The 27420-nt window shown below is 38.8% G+C and overlaps 1 protein-coding gene across 6 annotated transcripts in view; it reads left to right on the forward strand.

The window, feature by feature from the left end:
- Positions 1-359: 359 nt before the first annotated feature.
- The window catches only part of CCDC90B (coiled-coil domain containing 90B), a 66093-nt gene continuing 39032 nt past the window's right edge, over positions 360-27420 (forward strand). For 2 of the 6 annotated variants that reach the window (XM_010362862.2, XM_010362864.2), the window contains exons 1-8: positions 360-902; positions 7193-7312; positions 8279-8382; positions 11286-11387; positions 12035-12076; positions 12162-12233; positions 12327-12380; positions 19515-19629. In XM_010362862.2, coding sequence (XP_010361164.2) covers positions 803-902; positions 7193-7312; positions 8279-8382; positions 11286-11387; positions 12035-12076; positions 12162-12233; positions 12327-12380; positions 19515-19629 — 709 coding nt within the window. In that variant the 5' untranslated portion in view covers positions 360-802. Of the gene's footprint in view, positions 1676-7192; positions 7313-8278; positions 8383-11285; positions 11388-12034; positions 12077-12161; positions 12234-12326; positions 12381-19514; positions 19864-21700; positions 22088-23504; positions 23995-27420 lie in introns of those variants that run through there. The other 4 variants (XM_030918809.1, XM_010362863.2, XM_010362865.2 and 1 more) reach the window with 4 other exon arrangements.

A 27420-nucleotide genomic window follows, 5' to 3' on the forward strand; every position in this document is an offset into this window, starting at 1 on the left:
TTGCGAGAATAAGCCACTGCAACCGCACAACTGTGTGCCATTTTAGGATTTACCGAGAATATTCATGAGTATTGGTGCATTTTAATACAACTACTGTGCATTGTTGCTTTCAGCATTTTACTATGCGGAGTAAAGTCTTGAGTGAGGTCTGGGAAGGATAAATGGTGAAAATTTAAGGAATTTTTCGTAGAAACGGAGGAATTCATCTTCCCTAAGGAAAGGATATACCGACCAAAATTAATTGGTCCTCCCGTGCACCAGACGGCGAAGCAGCAGGATGTGACGCTGCACGATAAGTGAGCGACTGGCTGGACTACACTTCCCAGAAGGTTTGTTTGGCATCCGCACTACGCAATCACCCAGAATGCTCAGCGGCCGAGAACTTCAGGTCCCAGGCTGCTGTGCGGCTAAATACGACTCCATTTCCCCCGACCCAAGCGCTTAATGGCCGCTGGCAATCTTGGGGGAGCCAGCTGTTGGACTATGCCCCGCTGGCAAGAAACAGGCGCCAGAAGATTCTCCCACAAGATCCCGCTTTCCTAGGACGGTAAAGGCGTTCACAGGTCGGGAAGGGGCGGTGGGAGTAGCGGGAGAGCGCTGAACATTGATCGTGAACTGTGGGTCGGCCTGCGAAGAGGCCCAGTTTCGTGGCACCACGGTGGCGCCCGCACTGGAAGGTGGTCATGTGACAGAGCGAAAACTACAATTCCCAGCATTCCTGCGGTGCCAGAACTACCTTGCCCGAAAGCCTGTGCTAGATTTACCCCGTCTTCCGCCTCCCGCCCGCCGGAAAACTGAGGACATGAATAGTCGCCAGGCTTGGCGGCTCCTGCTCTCCCAAGGCAGAGGGGATCGTTGGGTTTCAAGCCCCCGCGGGCATTTCTCGCGGGCCCTGCGGAGAGGTGAGGCAAGGTGTCGTGTCATAGATGTCTGAGTGCTCTCTAAGGAGACGATGCCCGTGGGTGGCGCTTGCTGGAGCGAACGCGCCTGCTCGAGCGAACTGGAAGAGAAGGTGCCACGCCTTCCTCCCCGATTCACGCCTTGTGCTGGCGACACAGCTGCCTGCTGCCCCGACTTGCCCAGCTCGCCCCAAGGGGCGAGGACTGAGGAAATCAGTGCCTTTCTGTTCTTAAAGCGAACCTTTGAAGGCCAGGGCTTCGCGCCCAGCTTCTTTCTCAGCCCTTGTTTCCCTTTTTTGGTGACAAGAGGCTAGTAATCTGGTAGGTTTGTCTGGAGGCAGCGTAAGGTAGTCTGTGCTTGACGGTGTCCTGATTTCTTTTGTGGCCTGATCTTTAGATATTGTTTTTTTAGGTGCTGGCCTCGAGCCCAGGTTTTTGGTAGACAGCATCATAAATTTCAGGTCACGTCTGCCTTATTCTCGCTGGAATTCTCAGTACTTTTCAGTCACATTGTAGACTTTGGAAAAAAAAGTGAATACTGGAACCTACAAGTTTCCAACCGGTTGGCACCCTGTTAACAGGGTGTCCTGAAGACATCTAACTTTATTCCGAGAAATGTTTCTAGGGCTAGGTTTTTCTTGTCGTTTTTTACCCCCCGTTTTTAAACTTCCCTCCTAGTTTTTAAACCGTTTTAAGGTTGTCCACAAAATAGGCGAATAGGCACCTCTTATCAACCTTAGCATTCTCTGTTCACCTTCTTGAATCTTCAGTGCCAGGTACACTGAGCCAGTCGGTACCCAAACACTTCCACGCTGTTATTTATGCTCCATATTGTTACTTGTGCTGTTTTGCTCATTGTTTCATTTTAATCCACACCAGTAACAGCTGCAGTCAAAACTGCAGTTGTTGATCCTCCGTCTGTAAGATTGCTCTTTAGCTGCCAGGGTCATTCACAAGGTCTCTTTTGTTAGGTATTTGGGTGTTTAGCATACATACACATGATGGATTTTACAAAAAGGAGGGAGCACTTTTGAATTCCAGGAAATCGTCCAACTGTCATCTTTGTTGACTTTTACAGGCGTGCTTTACATATCCAAATGAAAACAAAATTAAATGTTTTTAGAGAATGAACTTTGAAGTGCATATCATAATGGGAAATACATGACCATAAGTAAATGTTAATGTTTTAACATAAAAGTTTTCCCACTTGAGTCTGAGTGTTCTTGGAGAAACCTTAAATCTCTTCTTACAACTAGTAGGATTTGTATCCTTCCTCACTAAACAAATATTGAATGTTTATTGTGTACAAGTAGTTTAAACTTGCCTAATAATGTCAATAATCGGGATTTGAAAACCTTGACCTCTGACCAATGGAAGGACCTTAGTTATTATGATGAAACTAGTGTAGCACGTTAGTAGACCAGCATGTAAGAATATATGCTGTAATGCCTGTTCTTTTGAGTTCCTGACAGAAAAGTAACTGACTATACACTGAAGTGTTTCAGCTGTAAAATTAGCAGTAAATTCATATAAAACTTGCAACTTAAATTTAGTGGGACAACATTTTACATGTTTGTTTGGTCGTTTGTTTGTTTGTTTCAAAAGTAAAATTTGAACTTTTCCAGCAAAGAGGAGCTTGGTGCAAGATAGGCCAGAGTTCCAATCCACAATCTATGACTTAGTAGTTTTGCCAAACTGATTAAACCTTTAAACCCTTGAGTTTGTATCTCACTATTACAAACAGACAAATCCGCAAGATATAGCTATCAAAGAATCAAAAGTAGTAACAAGGAAAGTAAAGGTTTGGAGGTTTGTACAGATGTTTGAGCCTGTACAAAACTTTTCAAGCTATTAAGGATCTGTTATTCCACTATGAGCTGGAAACACTGATTCTGGGCACTTCATCTCCCCTACCTATTAATATGGCTGCGAAGACTTATTTTTTTTATTATTTTTTATTTTTTTGAGACAGGGTCTCTGTCACTCAGTCTGGTGTGCCTTGGTGCCGTCTCGACTCACTTGCAACCTCTGCCTCCCAGGCTCAGGTGATCCTCCCACTTCAACCTCTCAAGTAGCTGGGACTACAGGCTCACGCCACTATGCCCAGCTAGTTTTTGTAATTTTTATAGGGACAGGATCTTGCCATGTTGCCCAGGCTGATCTCGAACTTCTGGGCTCAAGCGATCTGCCTGCCTTGGCTTCCCAACTGCTAGGATTACAGGCATGAGCCACTGTACCTGGCCTGTAAAGACATTCTTAATGAGCGCTTATGCATTGAACTGCTCATGACCAGTTGGAATAGTGATTATGAAACCCTACCATGAATATCCAGTGGTTTTTCCAGTTGCTTATGGCTTCCAAAGTGGAGTGAAACTCAAAGTTCTACTGCCAGTGGGTGTCAATACCTACCTCATAGGATTGGGAGGACTAAACAAAATATTATGTGAATATCTTAGCACATTTAAGGAATAATGTTTTACATATCCTTCTGCATTCTCAGCTCTCCTTAGCCCCATAATAAATAGAAGCCAAGAGAATAGCAAAGGCAGCCCATGCCTAGATTTTGCTGATTTCATTCATCCTGTCTGGATAACTTCTTTTTTTTTTTTTTTTTTTTTGAGACGGAGTCTCGCTCTGTCGCCCAGGCTGGAGTGCAGTGGCCGGATCTCAGCTCACTGCAAGCTCCGCCTCCCGGGTTCACGCTATTCTCCTGCCTCAGCCTCCCGAGTAGCTGGGACTACTGGCGCCCACCACCTCGCCCGGCTAGTTTTTTTGTATTTTTTAGTAGAGACGGAGTTTCACCGTGTTACCCAGGATGGTCTCGATCTCCTGACCTCGTGATCCGCCCGTCTCGGCCTCCCAAAGTGCTGGGATTACAGGCTTGAGCCACCGCCCGAGCCACCGCGCCCGGCCGATAACTTCTTTAATATTTAATGTAGCTCTACCATCATCCAAATAGTCATTCTCGATCCTTTATTCTCAAGTAGGGCCAAATGCGTCTCCTTTGTATTATTCATCATGGTGTATACATAATGCCAAGCACAGTGCCTTTCATTCAGCAAGTATCTATGTAGCATCCAGATTTGTGTAGGCATTGGGGATTCAGTAGTGAGCAAGAACAAATGTGGTCCCTGCTCTCAAGAACTGTATAGTTTAGTGCAGGGGTTGACAAACTTTTTCTGTAAAGAGCCCAATAAATATTTCAGGCTTTGTAGGCTGTAAGGTCAGTCACAACTATTTGCTTTGCCACTGTGGCATGAAAGTAGCCATAGAGTAATCCATAAATGAATGAGCTGTGTTCTAATAAAACTATCTAGTTCTAATGAATAAAACTAGAAAAACAGGTGGTGGTAGTCTACAGGCTATAGTTGGCTGACCGCTGGTCTCTTGGGGAGACAACTGAGAGTCACATAAATGTGTGAATTGTGAGAGGGTTTGCAAAAGAATCCTATGCAGTACTATGAAAAACCATCACAAAAGAGACATAACCCAAAGGAGTCGTCAGGCTTTCCAGAGGAAGAAACATTCAGACTGAGCTCTGAAGGATAAACATGAGCAGGCAAAGAAAAAGAGAGCTTTCTGAACAGGGCAGGGGCTGGGCAAAGGCCCTGAGAAGGTAAAGCACATGGCATGTTTGTGGAATTAAAATCAAAGAGCCCTTGAAAGAGGACCAGAGAGAGCATAGCAGGACATGAGACGAGCTACACCCTACAAAGATTTATTGGCTTGTTAAGGTATTTGGTCTCTATCCCAAATTTAGTAGGAAGCTGCTCTTTGTGCAAGGTATTCAGAGTGTTTGTTGACTAAGTCAGAGGAACTGTACTAATCCGCCTAGCTATGAGACCGTAAGATCTCGGACTGATTACATACAGACAGTCCTCAACTTAAGATAGTTTAACTTAAAATTTTTCGACTTTATCATGGTGCAAAAACAGTATGCATTCAGTACAAACTGTACTTTGAATTTTGATCCTTTCCTAATCTAACAATAATGCATTGGCAGGGGCAGCAAGCCGCAGCTCCCCCAGTTAGCCATGGATCACAAGGGCAAATAACCAATACTTAGTATTGCCAGGGTTTTTTGGGTTTTGTTTTTGCATCCCATAATGTTTACAAAATGCCCATTTGGGTGTCTACATGAAATATTCAACACTTTATTGTAAAATAGGTTTTGTGTTAGATGATTTTGGCCAACTATAGGCTAATGTAAGCGTTCTTGGCATGCTTGAGGTGAGCCCAGCTAAGCTGTGATGTTCAGCAGGTTAGGTGTATTAAATGCATTTTCAGCTCAGGATATTTTCAATTTATGATGGATTTAATGGGACATAACCCTTTTATAAGCTGAGGAGCATCCATACTTAGCCCTGAGCCTCAATTTACCTCATTCATAAAATGAGAATTTTAAGGATGGGGTAATAGATGTGAAAACAGTAAAATATTATATAAATATTATTACTGATTTTTTTTCTAAATCCAAATAAACTTCTAATCAGGGATATGTAACTAAGAGTACCATCACTACTCCTAATGCAGTTGTTATTGAAATTACTGAAATCTGCCCCTCTTTCCTCTAATTTTTCTTTTTCTCTCCTACCTTAGGTCTGGTATTTACACACAAAGGCATGTTTCTTTACCCTACTAGATGACATTCAAGTGAAAAAGATTACTGACCAGTATACCAATATGTGTGTTTTAAAAAATTGCGCCACTTTTATTTACAGCTACTTTTATCTCTTCAGTTAAATAGAATTTTTTGGAATATTTTAATGAATCTTTTATCATTTGAATTTAGAGTTGATTGTTAGGTGTTTTTAAAAAACAGTATCTCTTTCCTACCTTCTAGTCTATAAAATCAGTGAGAACATCATTCATGTCTGGTTTTGCTTATCATTTTACCCCTGTGCCTGGCACAAGTTCTAGCACTCAATAAATATTCATTAGGCTAGAAGGATATAAAGAAGGAATCACATTTGTCCTACACAGTACTGGTGGAAAAATAATGCCTGCAGTTGCAGTCTTTTTTCTTTCTTTCTTTTTTTTTTTTTTTGAGAAAGAGTCTCGCTCTGTTGCCCAGGCTGGAGTGCAGTGGCGTGATCTCAGCTCACTGCAAGCTCCGCCTCCCAGGTTCACGCCATTCTCCTGCGTCAGCCTCCCTAGTAGCTGGGACTACAGGCGCCTGACACCATGCCTGGCTAATTTTTTTGTATTTTTAGTAGAGACGGGGTTTCACTGTGTTAGCCAGGATGGTCTCCATCTCCTGACCTCGTAATCCCCTGACCTTGGCCTCCCAAAGTGCTGGGATTACGGGTGTGAGCCACCGCACCCGGCCTGCAGTCTTTTAAATATCTGGATATTTTAAGTGGCTTAGGATAAATAAGAGAGACAGCATGGAGTGTAAGATTTGGAGTCAGAAGAATCTGAGTCTGAATCCTAATTCTACCATTGGCTCTATAAAGGTAACTCCTTTACCTTTCCTAGAAGTTGTTTATGGGCAGAGTACCTTATAATAAATTCATCAGCAATATACAGAAAAGGTCTTTACTGTGTCTAGGTTAAAACTTGGGGAATTTATTGAAATAGGACAAGAAGGGTTATTTCAGAAATGAGAATTTTTTCTTAGGGTTCTTATATTGATAACAGTAAATATGCCCATGATTTCAAATCAAATTCATTGATTGAATCAACAGTAAAACTTTGTGGCCCAAATATGTGCCAAAGCACTGTTCTAGGTGCTAAAGATACAGTAGTGAAAACCACAGTCAAAGCATCATGGAACTTCCATTCTGATCCAGAGATACAAACAGCAAACAAGATAATTTCATATTGGAGCTGAGAACTATGTAGGAAATAAACTATGTAGGATATACAAGTGAGTGGGAGTATGGAAAGCTACTTTAAACAGGGATGTAAGTGTAAAAAATTTTCATAGCTCTTGAAAGACTGAGCACAGAGAAAAATTGAATTGTGTAGTTTCTGCTTTACAGTAATTAGAGCTGAGGTGGTGATATCCAAAGCATTTGATGTATTTTATTACAAGTTTATACTAACTCTTAACATTCCTGAATACCAAAGGAGGGAAAAGAAACATTTATTGAATGTTTAGTATGTACAGAAAAACGTCAGAGACTTTTCGGATAAAAGAGAGGCTCAGAGGAGTCAATTAACTTGGGTGAGATGACAAAACTAGAAGAGCTGGAACTATATCATAAATGGATGGGGAAAACGCTTTGTAAGCTAAAGTAGGAAACCTCTATCAGTTACTACAAGAGAAAAAAAATGTCTTCTCTTTTCAGATTTCTTCACCACCACATCCAAGGAGGGATATGATAGGCGGCCAGTGGATATAACTCCTTTAGAACAAAGGAAATTAACTTTTGATACCCATGCATTGGTTCAGGACTTGGAAACTCATGGTAAGAAACATGGATACCTCCTGAAAGAAGAAAATTAATAGCACTCATAATAATTGCCTAGTCAAGACAGTATCACTGTTATGAACAATTAAGAGTAACTATTTAAATAGACCATCCAATGAAATATTTTATAGTCACTAAAAATGATACTGTTTGAGAAATATTTACTGATATGAGGAATGTTCAAGATATGTTAATTGAAAAAAGCATATGAAATATGTACAGAATGATTCCAATTAAGTGAAAAAGAAACTAGTTTCTAGGCTAATACTAAAGTCCATGTGGAAGTACAAATGTTTGAGATTAAAAAATCAGAAAATAAGCACAAAAAATTACCTGATAGCAAAACAGTAATTTAAATTATGTGATATTAAAGGAATAGACTAATAGAACAAAATGGTATTCAGAGACACAGACATGAATTTAATGTGATGAAGGCATTACAAATTAGGGAAAGGAAGGACTACTTAATAAATGAGATAATAAATGACTAGCCACTGGGAAAAAATATATTAGATCCCCTTACTGAAAACTAAATTTCAGATAGATGAAAAGCTAAATAAATGTAAAAGAATAAGCAGTTTTACAGAAAAAAGGGGGCAAATGCTATAAACAAGCATAACACAGAAAAATAAATATAAATAACAAAAAGTATATGTAATGCTTAACCTCTCTACCAACCAAGGAAATGCAAATTTAAGTAACATGAAAATAACAATGTAATACAATTTTTTTGCCAATTACTCAAAATAAAAAGTCATATCTAGTGTTAATGTAGATGTGGGGAGATACAGAATGGGAATTAAAATTATAGAGTACTTTTGGAGAGTAATTTAGCATTATCTGTCAATTTTTAAATTGTAACCATTATTTTAAAAAGAGTATAACAATTTAAATGTTGAGGAGTTACACGCTGTTTATTTTGATACGGATATACACTTTAAAATACCTATTTGCTGCCTACAGGATTTGACAAAACACAAGCAGAAACAATTGTATCAGCATTAACTACTTTATCAAATGTCAGCCTGGATACTATCTATAAAGAGATGGTCACTCAAGCTCAACAGGTAATACACTGATTACTACTATTTCTGATACTTTCATTAGACAGTCATTTCATAACTACGTCTCTGTCTACCTAGTGACCTTCCAAACACGCTCGTATCTTCCTTGTTCTCTCTAAAGGGACCACACACACACACACACACACAAAACACTGAATAAAGTCAATATTTAGACAGACTGAATAGTTAGAATAGTTGTAATAATGTTGTGGTAACAGGGATGGTATTTTGCCAAATCTTTGATGGGATGAGATCATTATATTGTGTTATTCATGAGTGGTGGTAGATTGTTAGTGAAACAACTTTTTCCCTCAAGAAAGCTCACCACAGAAGAGCTAATCTTTCTATATATTAAGTATGTTTTATTGCTGCTATACATACTGGTTAATTTTCACAGACATAGCTGGAAAGGACTTACATGGCTGAGAAGGACTTTATAAATTGCCTAAGATGCCTTAATTTGACTGAATATAAAAATCCTAAAGTCAAATGTAAGAATTTAACATGTAAGAGGCACAATGCTGTGTACTTTTCATATATTATTTAATCTCTAACAGCCTTGAAAACTAAGCAGAATTCTATTTGGCCACTGAAGACAGGCGTAGAGAGACTGAGTAGTTTACAGGAGTTTTCACTGTGGTGATATGGACAAAAAGCAATAATTTTACATAAAGGACTGAATAAATGAACGTAACTAGAATAATTTCATACTTGATATGAAAGCAAGTCAGCTAGCAGGATGAGGGGGGAAAAAAGAAAATAAAGTAATAAAGTCTTCTTATTCTGAGAATTTGATTATATTGTGATTGTGATTCAAATCTGAATATTCTCTGATGGATCCATACTAGTTACAAAAATCACACTTTTAATATATTTGGCTACTTAACAATGGATTATGTCTTTACATTTAAAGTTGTTAAAGATGGACACCTGTGCAGTTTTGTAGGCTTTTTGAGTCTGTATTTAAAGGAAGAATGAGGTAAAAAGAGGCTCTTAAGAGCCACATTAAGGCCGGGTGTGGTGGCTCACGCTTGTAATCCCAGCACTTTGGGAGGCTGAGGTGAGCAGATCACTTTAGGTCAGAAGTTAGAGGCCAACATGGCAAAATGCTGTCTCTACTAAAAATACAAAAAAAAATTAGCTGCGCATGATGGTGGGTGCCTGTGGTCCAAGCTACTCGGGAGGCTAAGGCATGAGAATCGCTCAAACCCAGGAATTGGAGGCTGCAGTGAGCCAAGATCATGCCAGTACACTCCAGCCTGAGCGACAGAGCAAGGCTCTGTCTCAAGGAAGCCACAATACAATCCCTTATTTTCAGGTTCAGACTCCACAAGTATGAAGTCTGTAATTAGCTTTCCAACTTTTGCCTATGTAATAGGCAAAAATCTCAGTAATAAGAATATATTATTTTTAATGTCATATAATTCCTTTATAGTGATATTTGGGGCAAACAGGACTGCCAGCCCCTAGAGGCCACATCTGTGTGACTTCTGAATTCTCATAAATATGTCAAGCAGAATTGAATAAAATGAACAACCCTCCTGAGTAATATATGAGGTTTAGAAAAGGCATGAGTCAGCAATGTCTGTTGTACACAGTTAAAAAACTTGTATATAAGAAGTCCAAACTTCCTCCACATTAATACATTAGCATTAGACTATCGTGCTTCAGTCATTAGATCTCTGTCCCATCGGTAATAATAATAGTTAACATTTCAGTGATAACCATATGCCAAGTACTATCTTAAGCATTATACATACATAATCTCATTTAATCCTCAAAACAACTCTTCAAGGTATACCAGGAACTGTTACTATTTCCATTTTACCAGTGAGGCGACCAGAGAAGTTAAATGACTTGCTAGCATCTCACAGTAAATGGCAGAGTTTGGATTCAAAGCTTGACAGCCTGACTCCAGAACTCATACTGTTTTTTGGGGGGGCTTTCTTGTTTTATTTCTAAACTGTTATACAGAGTCCTTAATAAGGTTATACCTCATCTGCTTTTTCTTTTGGTAAAGGATAGATAAATTAGCAAGCTACATGATTTTAAGAAGTATAGTGCTACAGGTTGAATATCCCTTATCTGAAATGCTTGAGACCAGAAGTGTTTTAGATTTCAGATTTTTTATTTTAGAATATTTCCTTTACACTTACCAGTTGCACATCCCAAATCTGAAATCCAAAATACTCCAATGCGCATTTCCTTTGAGTGTCGTGTTGGCACTCAAAAAGTTGCGGATTTTGGATTTCAGATTTTTGGATTAGGGATATTCAACCTTAACAGTTATATTTTCTTTGTAAGGCTGTCTTAAATCATTTCTACAAAATTGTCCTCCCTAACGAAGCAAAAGCATATAGATCTATCAGGTAAATGCTACCTTTTCTTTCACATATTCTTTGTAGTGCCAAATATAGGGAAGATACCCAGGAATTTAAACAAAATTGGTTATGTTGTGCTGACAAAGGGCAATTATTTTAACTATACATCTATTTTGTTTTACTACCTGACTTCTGAGTCGTATCCAATACCATGGAATTTTCCAGTGGTAGAAAATCTCAAAATCAAAGTAATAAGAGATAAAACCCTTTCCATTTGGTTATTCAAAAAACAAGAACAAAACATTATTTTTTTGAGGAACTCTTAGGGTGTAAGGAAGCATTTTATTGAGATTCTTTTCATTCAAAGACTTACACATTTCTCTCCCCTAGGAAATACCTTTTTCTTCTTTGAATCTCTTTCTTTTCATATTGATATTTCAGATATGTAAGTTTCATATTTACTTAACCAGTCAGCATTATACCTTGTAGCATGTTAACAAATTCATTTAAATTTCATGAAAACAATTCCATAAATAAAAGATGGCTTTCTGTGAATCACTAGGTTATTTTTATTTTGTTTTCTAGGAAATAACAGTACAACAGCTAATGGCTCATTTGGATTCTATCAGGAAAGACATGGTCATCCTAGAGAAAAGTGAATTCGCAAATCTGAGAGCAGAGAATGAGGTGATGCAAATTTTAATTTATTACTCATAAAATAACTGATCTCATAATAAGCATCCTACTTAGTGAATAAGTTAGTAAGACCAAGTAATAATTCCATGTGGTTAGTAAACAATAAGTTTTTAGATTTAAAAAGTACTATTTGTTTAACCATACCTAATCTTTTTCTATATAAATCATAGTGCTTTGCATACTGAAGAGAATAAGAGTTACATTTTATACATGTAAAACCACATAAAACAGAAAATCTTTGAGCTATATATATAAAATTTCTATATAATGGTTTCAGAGCTGAGAGTAATGTGGCATTTTCTATTTTATTTAATCCTGTACTAAATGTCTTTGTGACTTGAGAAAAGTATATTTCTGTAATTAAGTCAGAATTTTAAGTTATGTTATCCACTATAGCTTTTTAAATTTAGAAAATCAATTTTTAAAAGTATAATACAAAAACAAATGCATTTTGCTCATAAGAATTATTTTCTGAATACAGTGGCTTAGTAGTTTCTTTTGAAGATTTTTTTCCTTATCAATTGTGTATTAGAAATCCATAGATTGTGCAAATTTTGGTAATCTAGGGTTTCAAATTTTTTTAATCATAATATAGACTTGGTTTAATGCTAATTACATATGATCTTTCCTGTACCTAGAAAATGAAAATTGAATTAGACCAAGTTAAGCAACAACTAATGGTAAGTGAATTTTTTTCTAGCTGTTAATTTCAGAACAAATATTCATTATAAGATCATTTTTTAAATATCTTTATTTTCTTTAAAGCATGAAACCAGTCGAATCAGAGCAGATAATAAACTGGATATCAACCTAGAAAGGAGCAGAGTAACAGATATGGTATTGTGCTTTTAAATGTACTTTCTTGGTTACTTATTCCTTTTTAATTTTAGTCTTTTTTTTTTTAACTTCCTGCTGCTTCATATCCTATAGTTTACAGATCAAGAAAAGCAACTTATGGAAACAACTACAGAATTTACAAAAAAGGTAAGGTAATATGTAAAAATGTCTCTTTTGTACAGTTCCTGTGCCTTGTATAACTGCTTTTATGTGTACCAGTTTATAAGTCTGGACTTTTAAAAACTAGCCCTATAGAATCTCTGGCTTCCTCATAACTATTATAGTTAGCCAGCACTTCCGGGGAACCTGGCACCAAGTAGATCGTCATCCATGAGCCATGACCTTGAAGTAAGAATCAAGCTTTCCACATAGTGTGCTTTTTTAAACGAAATTACTTCTATAATAGAAAATAACTATTTTTTGGGCTAGGCACAGTAGCTCACACCTGTTAATCCTGCACTTTGGGAGGCTGAGGCAGGAGTTCAAGACCAGTCTGGGAATAGAGCAAGACCCTGTCTCAAAAAAAAAAAAAGAACTATTTTTTAAAAGACAAAGATTCACTATTGGTATTTCATAATTGGTACTTAAATTAGTGCCTAGGTTCAGTTAAATAATTATCTTAAGGTTTTAAAAAAGCTACATATTAATAATATATAAATACTCATATTTAGTATTTATTAATGTGCCAGATACCATTTTACATGCTTTACTTATATCTGTTATATTTGTTAATTCACTTAATATTCATATCAGTCTGTGTGACATAGGCACTATTATTCCCATTTTAACAATTTGGAAAATGAAGCACAGAGGGGTTAAGGTCCCACAGTTAATAAGTGGTGTCACTAGGGAAAGAACCTGGATTCTAAATCCCTAACTTGGAAGTACTGCTCTCCTTCTCAGTAATCCTACAATGTAATCATGACTTCATCTCTGTGGCTTGAGTAAAACCCAGCTTTCTGACTCAGCTTTGTCCTTTTCTTAAAAGTTCAAAGCCATTTGTCCACATTCTAACAGAAAATATGTCACTCTTGCTTATAATTTAATAGAAGAGAAGGTCACATTTGTTCTTTCAAAGATCTTACTCTTTTCCCTTACTTCTTGGCCAGATAAAGGAGACAGGCAAGGAAATCATCTTATATATTTAGGTATCAAATATGTTATTATGAGGTTTTTAGAATATGCCCAGTATGTGATACTCCTAAAAGATGATCTCCAAATATGAAAGTAGAGGGAATGTAATTCGTCAGTTTATAGTGTTTTTTTGTAATTTTTTTTTGATACTTTAAGTTCTAGGGTACATGTGCACAACATGCAAGTTTGATACATAGGTATACATGTGCCATGTTGGTTTGCTACACCCATCAATTCATCATTTACCTTAGGTATTTCTCCTAATGCTATCCCTCCCTCAACCCCTCACCTCCCAACAGGCCCCACTATGTAATGTTCCTGTATCCAAGTGATCTCATTATTCATTTTCCACCTATGAGTGAGAACTTGTGGTGTTTGGTTTTCTGTCCTCGTGATAGTTTGTTGAGAATGATGGTTTCCAGCTTCATCCGTGGCCCTGCAAAGGACATGAACTCATCCTTTTTTATGGCTGCATAGTATTCCATGGTGTTTATGTGCCACATTTTCTTAAACCAGTCTGTCATTGATGGACATTTGGGTTGGTTCCAAGTCTTTGCTATTGTGAATAGTGCTGCAGTAAACATATGTGTGTATGTGTCTTTATAGTAGCATGATTTATAATCCTTTGGGTATATACCCAGTAATGGGATGGCTGGGTCAAATGGTATTTCTAGTTCTAGATCCTTGAGGAATCACTACACTGTCTTCCACAATGGTTGAACTAGTTTACAATCCCACCAACAGTGTAAAAGTGTTCCTATTTCTCCACATCCTCTCCAGCACCTGTTGTTTCCCGACTTTTTCATGATTGCCATTCTAACTGGCGTGAGATGGTATCTCATTGTGGTTTTGATTTGCATGTCTCTGATGACCAGTGATGAAGAGCATTTTTACCTGTGTCTGTTGGCTACATAGATGTCTTCGTTTGCGAAGTGTCTGTTCATATCCTTTGCCCACTTTTTGATGGGGTTGTTCTTTTCTTGTAAATTTGTTTGAGTTCTTTGTAGATTCTGGATATTAGCCCTTTGTCAGATGGGTAGATTGCAAAACTTTTCTTCCATTCTGTACGTTGCATGTTCACTCTGATGGTAGTTTCTTTTGCTGTGCAGAAGCTCTTTAGTTTAATTAGATCCCATTTGTCAATTTTGGCTTTTGTTGCCATTGCTTTTGGTGTTTTAGACATGAAGTCCTTGCCTATGCCTATGTCCTGAATGGTATTGCCTAGGTTTTCTTCTAGGGTTTTTATGGTTTTAGGTCTAACATTTAACTCTCTAATCCATCTTGAATTAATTTTTGTATAAGGTGTAAGAAAGGGATCCAGCTAGCCAGTTTTCCCAACACCATTTATTAAATAGGGAATCCTTTCCCCATTTCTTGTTTTTGTTAGTTTTGTCAAAGATCAGGTGGTTGTAGAAGCATGGTGTTATTTCTGAGGCCTCTGTTCTGTTCCATTGGTCTATATCTCTGTTTTGGTACCAGTACCATGCTGTTTTGGTTACTGTAGCCTTATAGTATAGTTTGAAGTCAGGTAGCGTGATGCTTCCAGCTTTCTTCTTTTTGCTTAGGATTGTATTGGCAATGCTGGCTCTTTTTTGGTTCTATATGAACTTTAAAGTAGTTTTTTCCAATTCTGTGAAGAAAGTCATTGGTAGCTTGATGGGGATGGCATTGAATCTATAAATTACTTTGGGCGGTATGGCCATTTTCATGATATTGATTCTTCCTATCCATGAGCATGGAATATTCTTCCATTTGTTTGTATCCTCTTTTATTTTGTTGAGCAGTGGTTTATAGTTCTCCTTGAAGAGGTCCTTCACATCCCTTGTAAGCTGAATTCTAGGTATTTTATTCTCTTTGTAGCAATTGTGTATGGGAGTTCTTCACTCATGATTTGGCTCTCTGTTTGTCTGTTATTGGTGTATAAGAATGCTTGTGATTTTTGCACATTGATTTTGTATCCTGAGACTTTGCTGAAGTTGCTTAGCTTAAGGACATTTTGGGCTGAGACAGTGGGGTTTTCTAAATATACAATCATGTCATCTGCAAACAGGGACAATTTGACTTCCTCTTTTCTTAATTGAATACCCTTTATTTCTTTCTCTTGCCTGATTGCTCTGATTGGCCCGGCCAGAACTTCCAACACTATGTTGAATGGGAGTGGTGAGAGAGGGCATCCCTTGTCTTGTGGTAGTTCTCAAAGGGAATGCTTCCAGTTTTTGCCCATTCGGTGTGATACTGGCTGGGGGTTTGTCATAAATAGCTATTATTATTTTGAGATACAACCCATCAATACCTATTTATTGAGAGTTTTTAGCATGCAGGGCTGTTGAATTTTTCAAAGGCCTTTTCTGCATCTGTTGAGATAATCACGTAGTTTTTGGTTTTGGTTCTGTTTATGTGATGGATTACGTTTATTGATTTGCGTATGTTGAACCACCCTTGCATCCCAAGGATGAAGCCGACATAATGGTGGTGGATAAGCTTTTTGATGTGCTGTTGGATTCGCTTTGCCAGTATTTTATTGAGGATTTTCGCATCAATGCTCATCACAGATATTGCTCTAAAATTCTTTTTTTTGTTGTGTCTCTGCCAGGCTTTGGTATCAGGATGATGTCAGTCTCATAAAATGAGTTAGGGAGGATTCCCTCTTTTTCCATTGATTGGAATAGTTTCAGAAGGAAACTATTTTGTACAGCTCTTCTTTGTGCCTCTGGTATAATTCAGCTGTGAATCTGTCTGGTCCTGGACTTTTTTTGGTTGGTAGGCTATTAATTATTGCCTCAATTTCAGAGCTTGCTATTTGTCTATTCAGGGATTCAACTTCTTCCTGGTTTAGTCTTGGGAGGGTGTATGTGTCCAGGAATTTATCCATTTCTTCTAGATTTTCTAGTTTATTTGTGTAGGGGTGTTTATAGTATTCTCTGATAGTAGTTTGTATTTCTGTGGGGCTGGTGGTGATATCCCCTTTATCATTTTTTATTGCGTCTATTTGATTCTTACCTTTTCTTCTTTATTAATCTAGCTAGCGGTCTATCAATTTTGTTGATGTCTTAAAAAAATCAGCTCCTAGATTCATTGATTTTTTTTGAAGGGTTTTTTGTGTATCTCCTTCAGTTCTGCTCTGATCTTAGTTATTTCTTGCCTTCTGCTAGCTTTTGAATGTGTTTGCTCTTGATTCTCTAGTTCTTTTAATTGTGATGTTAGGGTGTCAATTTTAGATCTTTCCTGCTTTTTATTGTGGGCATTTAGTGCTGTAAATTTTCCTCTACACACTGCTTTAAATGTGTCTCAGAGATTCTGGTATGTTGTGTCTTTGTTCTCATTGGTTTCAAAGAACATCTTTATTTCTGCTTTCATTTCGTTATTTACCCAGTAGTAATTCAGGAGCCAGTTGTTCAGTTTCCATGTAGTTGTGCAGTTTTGAGTGAGTTTCTTAATCCTGAGTTCTGATTTGATTGCACTGTGGTCTGAGAGACAGTTTGTTGTGATTTCTGTTCTAAGTCTCTAAGGACTTGCGTTATGAATCTGGGTTCTCCTGTATTGGGTGCATGTATATTTAGGATAGTCAGCTCTTCTTGTTGAATTGATCCCTTTACCATTATGTAATGGCCTTCTTTGTCTCTTTTGATCTTTATTGATTTAAAGTCTGTTTTATCAGAGACTAGGATTGCAACCCCTCCGTTTTTTTTCTTTCCATTTGCTTGGTAGATCTTCCTCCATCACTTTATTTTGAGTCTGTGTGCATCTTTGCACGTGAGGTCAGTCTCCTGAATACAGCATACTGATGAGTGTTGACGCTATCCAGTTTGCCAGTCTGTGTCTTTTAATTGGGGGCATTTAGTCCATTTACATTTAAGGTTAATATTGTTATGTGTGAATTTGATCCTGTCATTATGATGTTAGCTGGTTATTTTGCCCATTAATTGATGCCCTTTCTTCCTAGCATCAATGGTTTTTACAATTTGGCATGTTTTTGCAGTGGCTGGTACCGGTTGTTCCTTTCCATGTTTAGTGCTTCCTTCAGGAGCTCTTGTAAGGCAGGCCTGGTGGTGACAAAATCTCACAGCATTTGCTTGTCTGTAAAGGATTTTATTTCTCCTTCACTTATGAAACTTAGTTTGGCTGGATATGAAATTCTGGGTTGAAAATTCTTTTCTTTAAGAATGTTGAATATTGGCCCCCACTCTCTTCTGGCTTGTAGAGTTTCTGCCAAGAGATCCACTGTTAGTCTGATGGGCTTCCCTTTGTGGGTAACTCAATCTTCCTTTCTGGTTGTCCTTAACACACTTTTTCCTTCATTTCAAACTTTGTGAATCTGACAATTACGTGTCTTGGGATTGCTCTTCTCAAGGAGTATCTTTGTGATGTTCTCTGTATTTCCTGAATTTGAATGTTGGCCTCCCTTGCTAGGTTGGGGAAGTTCTCCTGGATAATATCCTGAAGTGTTTTCCAACTTGGTTCCATTCTTCCCATCCCTTTCAGGTACACCAATCAAACGTATATTTGGTCTTTTCACAGACTTTCATATTTCTTGGAGGCTTTGTTCATTTCTTTTTACTCCTTTTTCTCTCACCTTGTGTTCTCACTTTATTTCATTCATTTGATCTTCAATCACTGATACCCTTTCTTCCACTTGATCAAATTGGCTGTTGAAGCTTGGGCATGCATCACGAAGTTCTGGTGCCATGGTTTTCAGCTCCATCAGATCATTTAAGGTCTTCTCTATGCTGTTTATTTTAATTAGCCATTCATAATCTCTTTTCAAGGTTTTTAGCTTCCTTGCGATGAGTTTGAACGTCTTCCTTTAGCTTGGAGAATTTTGTTATTACCGACCTTCTGAAGCCTGCTTCTGTCAACTCGTCAAAGTCATTCTCCATCCAGCTTTGTTCCATTGCTGGTGAGGAACTGCTATCCTTTGGAGGAGAAGAGGCACTCTGATTTTTACAATTTTCAGCTTTTCTGCTCTGGTTTCTCCCCATCTTTGTTGTTTTATCTATCTCTGGTCTTTGACATTGGTGACCTATAGACGAGGTTTTGGTGTGGATGACCTTTTTGTTGATGCTGATGCTATTCCTTTTTGTTTGTTAGTTTTCCTTCTAACAGTCAGGTCCCTCAGCTGCAGGTCTGTTGGATTTTGCTGGAGGTCCACTCCAGACCCTATTTACCTGGGTATCACCAGCAGCGGCTGCAGAACGGCAAATATTGCTGCCTGATCCTTCCTCTGGAAGCTTCGTCCCAGAGGGGCAGCCACCTATATGAGGTGTCTTTCAACCCCTACAAAAAGATGTCTCCCAGTTAGGCTACACGGGGGTCAGGGACCCACTTGAAGAGGCAGTCTGTGCGTTCTCAGAGCTCAAACGCGGTGCTGGGAGAGCCACTGCTTTCTTCAGAGCTGTCAGAGACATTTAAGTCTGTGGAAGTTGTCTACTGCCTTTTGTTCAGCTATGCCCTGCCCACAGAGGTGGAGTCTAGAGACAGTAGGCCTTGTTGAGCTGTGGTGGGCTCCGCCCAGTTCAAGCTCCCCAGCTGCTTTACCTACTCAAGCCTCAGCAATGGCGGACACCCCTCCCCCAGCCAGGCTGCCGCCTCACAAGTTCCATCTCAGACTACTGCGCTAGCAGTGAGCAAGGCTCCATGGGAGTGGGACCTGCTGAGCAAGGCACAGGAGAGAATCTCCTTGTCTGCTGGTTGCTAAGACCTTGGGAAAAGCACAGTATTTGGGCGGGAGTGTCCCGTTTTTCCAGGTAGTCTGTCATGGCTTCCCTTGGCTAGGAAAGGGAAATCCCCTGACCCTTTGCGCTTCCTGGGTAAGGCAATGCCCCGCCCTCCTTCAGTTCACCCTCTGTGGGCTGTACCCACTGTCCAACCAGTCCCAATGAGATGAACCAGGTACCTCAGTTGGAAATGCAGAAATCACCCATCATCATCTGCGTCAATCACGCTGAGAGCTGCAGACCAGAGCTGTTCCTTTTTGGCCATCTTGGAACGCTTAAAATTTTTTTATACCACTATGCTTTTACTGTTTCCCCAACTAAGACTTTTGTATCACAATTAGCCCATAAGTGAGGGTTTCTAATGTAAATGCTTTTGTCCATTTAATACACAGGAACAAAATTAAGTTCTCTTATTTATTCTGGTTTACTACAGGACACTCAAACCAAAAGTATTATTTCAGAGACCAGTAATAAAATTGACGCTGAAATTGCTTCCTTGAAAACACTGATGGAGTCTAACAAACTTGAGACAATTCGTTATCTTGCAGGTAAGACTATCAGAGAAAGAAATTGCTGCCATCTCATTTTCCTGTTAGTTCCTACCTACCAAGGTAACTGAGCAGGCACAGGAGAAAAAGGAGGAGCTATTTATTGCTTGGTCCCCTGCAGTGCTTAAAGAAGGTCCTAGTCTCAGGATATATTTTTTGGATTATTGGGTTTTTTTTTTAAATACTTCTAATTTTTATTATAGCAGATTCCAAATTAGACACAGCCAAATAGGGTGTAGTATGGGACAGTTCTATTTTTTTTTTTTTTTTTCTTTTTGAGATGGAGTCTCGCTCTGTCACCCAGGCTGGAGTGCAGTGGCCGGATCTCAGCTCACTGCAAGCTCCGCCTCCCGGGTTTACGCCATTCTCCTGCCTCAGCCTCCCAAGTAGCTGGGACTACAGGTGCCCACCACCTCGCCCGGCTAGTTTTTTTGTATTTTTTTAGTAGAGACGGGGTTTCACCGTATTAACCAGGATGGTCTCGATCTCCTGACCTCGTGATCCGCCCGTCTCGGCCTCCCAAAGTGCTGGGATTACAGGCTTGAGCCACCGCACCCGGCCGGACAGTTCTAAATGTTAAGCTTCTTTCATCCTCACAGATATGTTACCCTTCAGAATATAAGTTTAGCAGGCAATTCTGCAGCTTACTGATAGAAAAAGCATGTGGATATAAAAGAAATATATAAACACAAGCACAAAAATGATAGAAGGATAAACTGGGTATTCCACAGTGAAAAAAAAAAAAATGAAAATTTTCTTTGTATTGCTTATGTTCTTCCATAAAGATTTGAATGAGGTTAGAGAAAAAAGATCAAAAAAGTAGGTATAAGCCCATTAAAAACCTGGAGGAGGGGGAGATGACCTTACTTTAAATCAACTGATTCAGCACAGATACTACCCCAAAATTAGATTATTTGTCATATACTGAGCTCCTCAAGTACCATTTGACCTGACCCAATTACAGGGCCCAACCCAGTGATTTAGGAAGAATGCCCTAGTCAACTATTACTTGTCTTTTTTCTTTCCTTTTATAAAAATTAATGTATTTTCATTATAAACTATTCATAGAATTCAAAAGCAGTAAAAGTGAAAGCCCCTCCCCATGTATATTTACTATTAGTAGTAAACATTTTCTAGGCTTTTTCTTCTATATATAAACATCTTACATACTTTATAAAAATAATTAGATCACGTATTTTTTATAGTCTACAACTTTTAAACATTTGACCAAATGTCCTATTTCTTTCCACATCAATTCACACAGACATCTTTTTATTAGAAAGCACAGTATTCCCTATATGAAAATGCCACAATTTATGTATCCAGTCCTCTCTTAACAGGCATTCTCCCTCCAGTTTTTCATTATTAAGGACAATACTGTATTTGAACAGCCATATATATGTGTTACGTTTGAGTAAATACACACATATCTTTGTACCCCCATGCTAGTATTTCTATATAACAGCTTGCTATGTACATTTAAATTTTGGGGTCAAAAAGATATGCACATTTAAAATGTTTGATATTAACAAATTGCTGTCTAAAAGAAAACTGCCGATTTATACTCTTAGTCATTTTCTGGGCAGTCACCACTGATGTTGAGGTGCCAGCAGGGTTGAAGATGGAGCCCCCAGTCATCAGCTGAACCATGGAAGGGGCACAAGTAAAATAGCCTACCTACAAGCCTAATTGGAATCAGAACTTACGCTTTACATCTGTCAATGTGTGCCTCACTTTCTCATACCAGCTTTCTCCATAGGTTGGAAGCATTAGCACCTAGACTCTTTTATCATTCTACTTTAATCAGGAGAGATTGCCCTCTTTGCTTAGTTCCAATTTGTGATATCCTCAGAAAGAAGTCTGAATGGTTCATCTTGGGTCAGACACCACCTTTTGACCCAGAACACTGCCACCAAGGAATAATAGCAATTTCCATTTAATCTATGTAGATAATGTGGCAGATTTTGCTCTTGGCAGATAAATAATGAAAGCTAATGTTTACAGTGTGCTTAAAATGTACCAGGCACATGCTCACCTAAGCATTTTACATATATGTAGAATGTCTCCCTAGACAGGGTATAGAGGATAAACAGCAAACTTAAAGAATTTGGAGATGGCTCCATAGTTACAACAACAACAGCCATGAGAAATAAAAGCTGAAATAACAGCAGCAAGACATGAGAGAGAAACTTAAATGCAGTAACAATTGTATACTCTACTGAAGGAACAAAATACCTCCCACCTCACAATAAGTAAGTGTTCATTTGGTTATCTAAAACTTAATTTATCGGCTGTTGACTCAGCAGAGGATGTAACCACTTAGATAGCACTATGTGACTCAAATAAATGACAGATTGAGTCTTTCAGGTGTCACAGGATATAATAAGGATAACAAATTTTTTGTGTGTGTTTTTCTATTAAAAGAAAAAAAACGGCATTGGAGTCAAGTACACTTAAGTCTTTTTTTTTTTTTTTTTTTTGAGATGGAGTCTCACTCTGTTGCCCAGGCTGGAATGCAGTGGTGCGATCTCAGCTCACTGCAACCTCCGCCTCCCAGGTTCATGCCATTCTCCTGCCTCGGCCTCCCAAGTAGCTGGGACTACATGCGCCCGCCACCACGCCCAGCTAATTTTTTTTTTGTATTTTTAGTAGAGACGGGGTTTCACCGTGTTAGCCAGGATGGTCTCGATCTCCTGACCTCGTGATCTGCCTGCCTCGGCCTCCCAAAGTGCTGGGATTACAGGCGTGAGCCACTGTGCCCAGCCCAAGTACACTTAGTCTTAAATCCTGGCTCCACTGTTTGCTAGCGATATAACTGGGTGTATTACCTCATCTGTACAACAACAATCTGTACAAGATTGTAACCAATCTCATGGTTAGTGTGTAATTGCTCAGCGTACTAGCATACTACTCGACACATGGCAAATAGTAGCAGGATCAAATGGGAGAATACATAATTGCCCAGTGGCAGTAAGACAAGAAACTGTGTGTTATTACTTCTCAAATGTCCTTCTCTGTATTTCTTAGAGATGCCTAATCCCATTTATTTATTAAAACTGAGAAAATGATCTTATCATTAACCAAGTTTCAGTAAGTAGTAGGATCAAATGGGATGGTGTACAAATGGGTTTATACATTATGAATAACTTTACTTTGAAAGGCTAATTTCTTGTGTCTTTATTCATAAAAGTTTTCTCTTCATCTCTAACTTGTTTTTAAAATTCATTCATTGGTATTTTAAACAAACTGGAAACTAGGGAGTCCCTAAAGGCCACACACAGATTTACCTTCTAAAAGCTGGGAAAACTGAATTTTTTGTAATCCAAAATTATGTAACATAAAGTACAGGTAGTATATTAACTATTTTAAAAACCTGATGCTTCTTCTGCCTTTTCTTCTACCTCATTGAGTTTAAAGAATTTTTATTAAGATTTTTTTTTAAGAATTATGAGAAATTATTTTAAAATGTACTGAAAAGGCAATTAAAATTCTCTTCTCATAGATATATGTATGTTTTACTAGCCTAACTACATAATTTTTAATACAAGAAAGATTTCATTTATCATGAGATCTGAAATTAGAGCTTATAATTATTTAAAGTAGTCAATAATGCTAATGTTAATGATTTTAAATAGTTTATATGTTCTAAATGACATATAATTTACATTTGAATATACAGGCGCTTTTAAGAATTGGGCATTAATGCTGTCCTTAAGAATGTCTTTCATCCTTAATTTTCTAGGGAATAAAAAACAGGATAGAAAATTGCTTGGATTTCCTGTTTTTTGCTCTTCACTTAAAGATAACATTATTCTCGTTAGCTCTGCAAAATAATACAAATACAAGACCTATAACACAGTTTCTTCCTTTCACAGCTTCGGTGTTTACTTGCCTGGCAATAGCATTGGGATTTTATAGATTCTGGAAGTAGTAGTAATGCTCATACTGCCATGGCTGTTGGCTTCTTAGAACACCAAACCAGGAGAGATTTACTTTGAACATTGTCAGTTGCAGCAAAAATTTACTACACAAGATTATTCAAAGTATATATGGACTAAAAGAAGAATATTTTAGAAAGAGATAGTTTGTCTTTATTGTGTGTGTCTTTAGAATATTGAAAAGCTGTCATTCAGACCTGGTTTGAGATAGAAGAGCATTTCGTCCTTTTTGATAGTTCATAGACATCGAACCAGAGGTTCCTTGTGTTTGCTTGAACAATTGTGTAAATCATACAGGATTTTTGTTGGTATTGGTTGAATATTTGAAAACTATTCCCTAGCCTACATATTTATTACTGAATTAACTTTCCTGATAACCATTGCATAATTACATTTTTTCTATAAAATAAAAGATTATTACAACAAAGTTGTGTGGGTTTTAAAAGTGACTTACCATATAGTTGGAGATTGATTTCTTTTTGGTAATGAACTAAAACAATAAATTTTAAAATGATTGATAGGCCAGGCATGGTGGCTCACACCGGTAATCTCAGCACTTTGGGAGGGTGAGGCAGGCGGATCACTTGAGGTCAGGCGTTCTAGACCAGCCTGGCCAACATGGTGAAACCCTGTCTCTACCGAAAATACAAAAATTAGCCAGACGTGGTGGTGCATGCCTGTAATCCCAGCTACTTGGGAGGCTGAGGCAGGAGAATTGCTTGAACCTGGGAGGAGGAGGGTGCAGTGAGCTGAGATAGCGCCACTGCACTCCAGCCTGGATGACAGAGCAAGACTCCATTTCATAAATAAATGTGTGCTTTAGTGCAAATGTACACCACTTAATATGAAATCTGTAGAGTTGCTAAATATTGAGCTCTGATTACATGTATTTTTAAAATATTTGATACTCAAAAACCAGTTTATCCCTGCTTCTTAATCTAGTTTAAGTTAACCCATATTAAATTTATTACATAAAACAAAGCTTTCCTTAATGACTTAAATTCAGCAAACATTTATTGATATCTAGTACCTACTCTCAAGAAACTCATAGGAAAATTTAAATTCTAGTTTTGTTATTAGATGTATATTTTTTCTTACAAAGTAATATCTATTAGTAAATCACATGTAATTTCAAAGAAATTTTAAAATGTCCTTTTCATCTTAGTTCTTCAGTTTTATCCAGATCAAGAAGACAAGACCAAAAAGTAAACATTTTGATTTCATAATGCCTTGGTAATAGCTATAAAAGTTGGACAAAATCAGTTATTCAAAATAACCTTGTCATTTGTTTAGCTATAAACAGGGAATCTGCAGCATAGAATAGTCAAGAGATTGGTCCATATGGTCCAGTGAGTGAGAGTCAGAGGCTTTCCAACTGTATTTTCCTCAGAAATCTAACTGCTGGTTTGTTTTCAAAAGAAAAACTCTTGACATTATCCTGTTGCATTCTGGTTCATTTTTATCTCACAATCCTATTGCCTAAGAGAGTTCATGCACGTTGTACATGAATTTTCACTGGGTCAATTAATAAGTGACCATATATATTAAAGTCCACTGTAACAAAGTACACTGCATTTGTTCAATTAACCAGTATGACTGCCTGCTATATGCCAAACAGCATGCTAGTCCCTGTGTGCACAGAGATAAACATGGTTTTATTCTCATTGAATTGACAATCTTAGTAAAGAAGAGAGACATTAAGCAAGTAAATAAATTAGTGGTCTGTTAAGATTTAAAATACTCTAAAATATTAAGAGGGAATGTGTCTTTCCTCCATGTGAAGGAAGCTCCAGTAGCCTAACATTGTCGTCATTCTTCATCCCCTTATCCAGTCTGCCCTAGGTAAAGTGACTTGCCCAATTGTAAATCTAGTAGGAGAAACAAGGTGCAATTAGCCCACTTCCTCCCCACTCCTGTTTGGGACCAGCCTATCTGAAGAGACATTCATTCTATTCTGCTTCTATGGGATCAGGTTCTGCCTCTGCAGAGACAGGGTCTCATGTGTTGCCAGGCTGGAGTGCAGTGACTATAGGCATGATCATCTTTAGCCTTGATGAACTCCTTGGCTCAAGCAATCCTGCTGCCTCAGCCTCCGAAGTAGCTAGGACTACAGATGTGTGCCACTGTGCTCAGCAAGAGAATATGGGTTTTATCTTAAGGCCAGTAAGCTTCCTATCACTGAACTCTAGAATTGGACAGATTTACCCTGTCTCAAGCATTGCTCTCCTGGGCTAGACCCTTAACCTGCTGAACTGGTTTCAGCAATCAAATGCACTGTTGTCACAACAAACTATTTCTGGTGATACTAGGTCAGAATGACTTTAGTATCCACATGAAGTACATGCAAGGGTCCAAAGGGTGGGCAGTCTATGGAATGGTGAGATGGCTGCTGCCATGGAAGCCCAAAATCAGTGACAGATCTTCAAGGGGAGACAAGAGCGACACAGCTGGCCCCAAGAGAGTCATAAATCTTTCCTAGCTCATGGAAGGAAGAGAAGAGAAAAGAGGAGGGGGTAGGAAAAAAGAGGGAATTGAAGTCAGAACTGAACTGAAAACCCATAGCTGTTTTTTAGTTAGCCAAGCACTAATAACCTTTAAGATCAAAGGGAAAAAGAGGAAAAACTAAAGCCAAGTGTTTCTTATCCTGACCAATCTGCCTTTTCTCTATATTCTTAAAAATCTTGCAGTTATGTCATTTGAAAAAAAATTTTTTTTTAAACATATCCACACTAGAAGTGAAGGGTACTCTCTAGAAAGTGAAAGAAATAGAAGATGGCTGAATAGGAACAGCTCCAGGCTACAGCTCCGAGCATGAGCAACACAGAATACAGGTGATTTCTGCATTTCCAACTGAGGTACCAGGTTCATCTCACTGGGGCGTGTCAGACAGTGGGTGCAGGACAGAGGGTGCAGCCCACCAAGCGAGAGCCAAAGCAGGGTGAGGCATCACCTAACCCAGGAAGTGGAAGGGGTAAGGGAATTCCCTTTCCTAGCCAAGGGAAACCATGACACACAGCACCTGGAAAATCGGGTCACTCTCACCCTAATACTGTGCTTTTCCAAGGTTCTGAGCAAACGGCACACCAGGAGATTATATCCCACACCTGGCTTGGAGGGTCCCACGCCCATGGAGCCTCCCTTATTGCTAGCACAGCAGTCTGAGATCTAACTGCAAGGTGGCAGTAAGGCTGGGGGAGGGTGCCCGTCATTGCTGAGGCTTGAGTAGGTAAACAAAGTGGCCAGGAAGCTCAAAAAGGATGGAGCCCACCGCAGCTGAAGGAGGCCTGCATGCCTCTGTAGACTCCAGCCAAGTGTAGACTCTGGAGATAAGGCATAGCCGGGGACAAGGCACAGCCAAACAAAAGGCAGCAGAAACCTCTGCAGATTTAAATGTTCCTGACAGCTTTGAAGAGAGTAGTGGTTCTCCCAGCACAGAGTTTGAGATCTGAGAAAGGACAGACTGCCTCCTCAAGTGGGTCCCTGACCCCAAGTAGCCTAACTGAAAGGCACCCCTGAGTAGGGCAAACTGACACCTCACACGGCCGGGTACCCTTCTGAGCCGAAGCTTCCAGAGGAACGATCAGGCAGCAACACTTGCTGTTCAGCAATATTCACTCTTCTGCAGCCTCCGCTGCCAATATCCAGGCAAACACAGTCTGGACTGGACCTCCAGCAAACTCCAACAGACCTTCAGCTGAGGGTCCTGACTGTTAGAATGAAAACTAACAAACAGAAAGGACATCCACACCAAAACCCCATCTGTACATCACCATCATCAAAGACCAAAGGTAGATAAAACCACAAAGATGGGGAAAAACACAGCAGAAAAGCTGAAAATTCTAAAAATCAGAGC

The sequence above is a fragment of the Rhinopithecus roxellana genome, chromosome 15 (assembly GCF_007565055.1).
Source record: "Rhinopithecus roxellana isolate Shanxi Qingling chromosome 15, ASM756505v1, whole genome shotgun sequence".
Lineage (NCBI taxonomy): Eukaryota > Metazoa > Chordata > Mammalia > Primates > Cercopithecidae > Rhinopithecus > Rhinopithecus roxellana.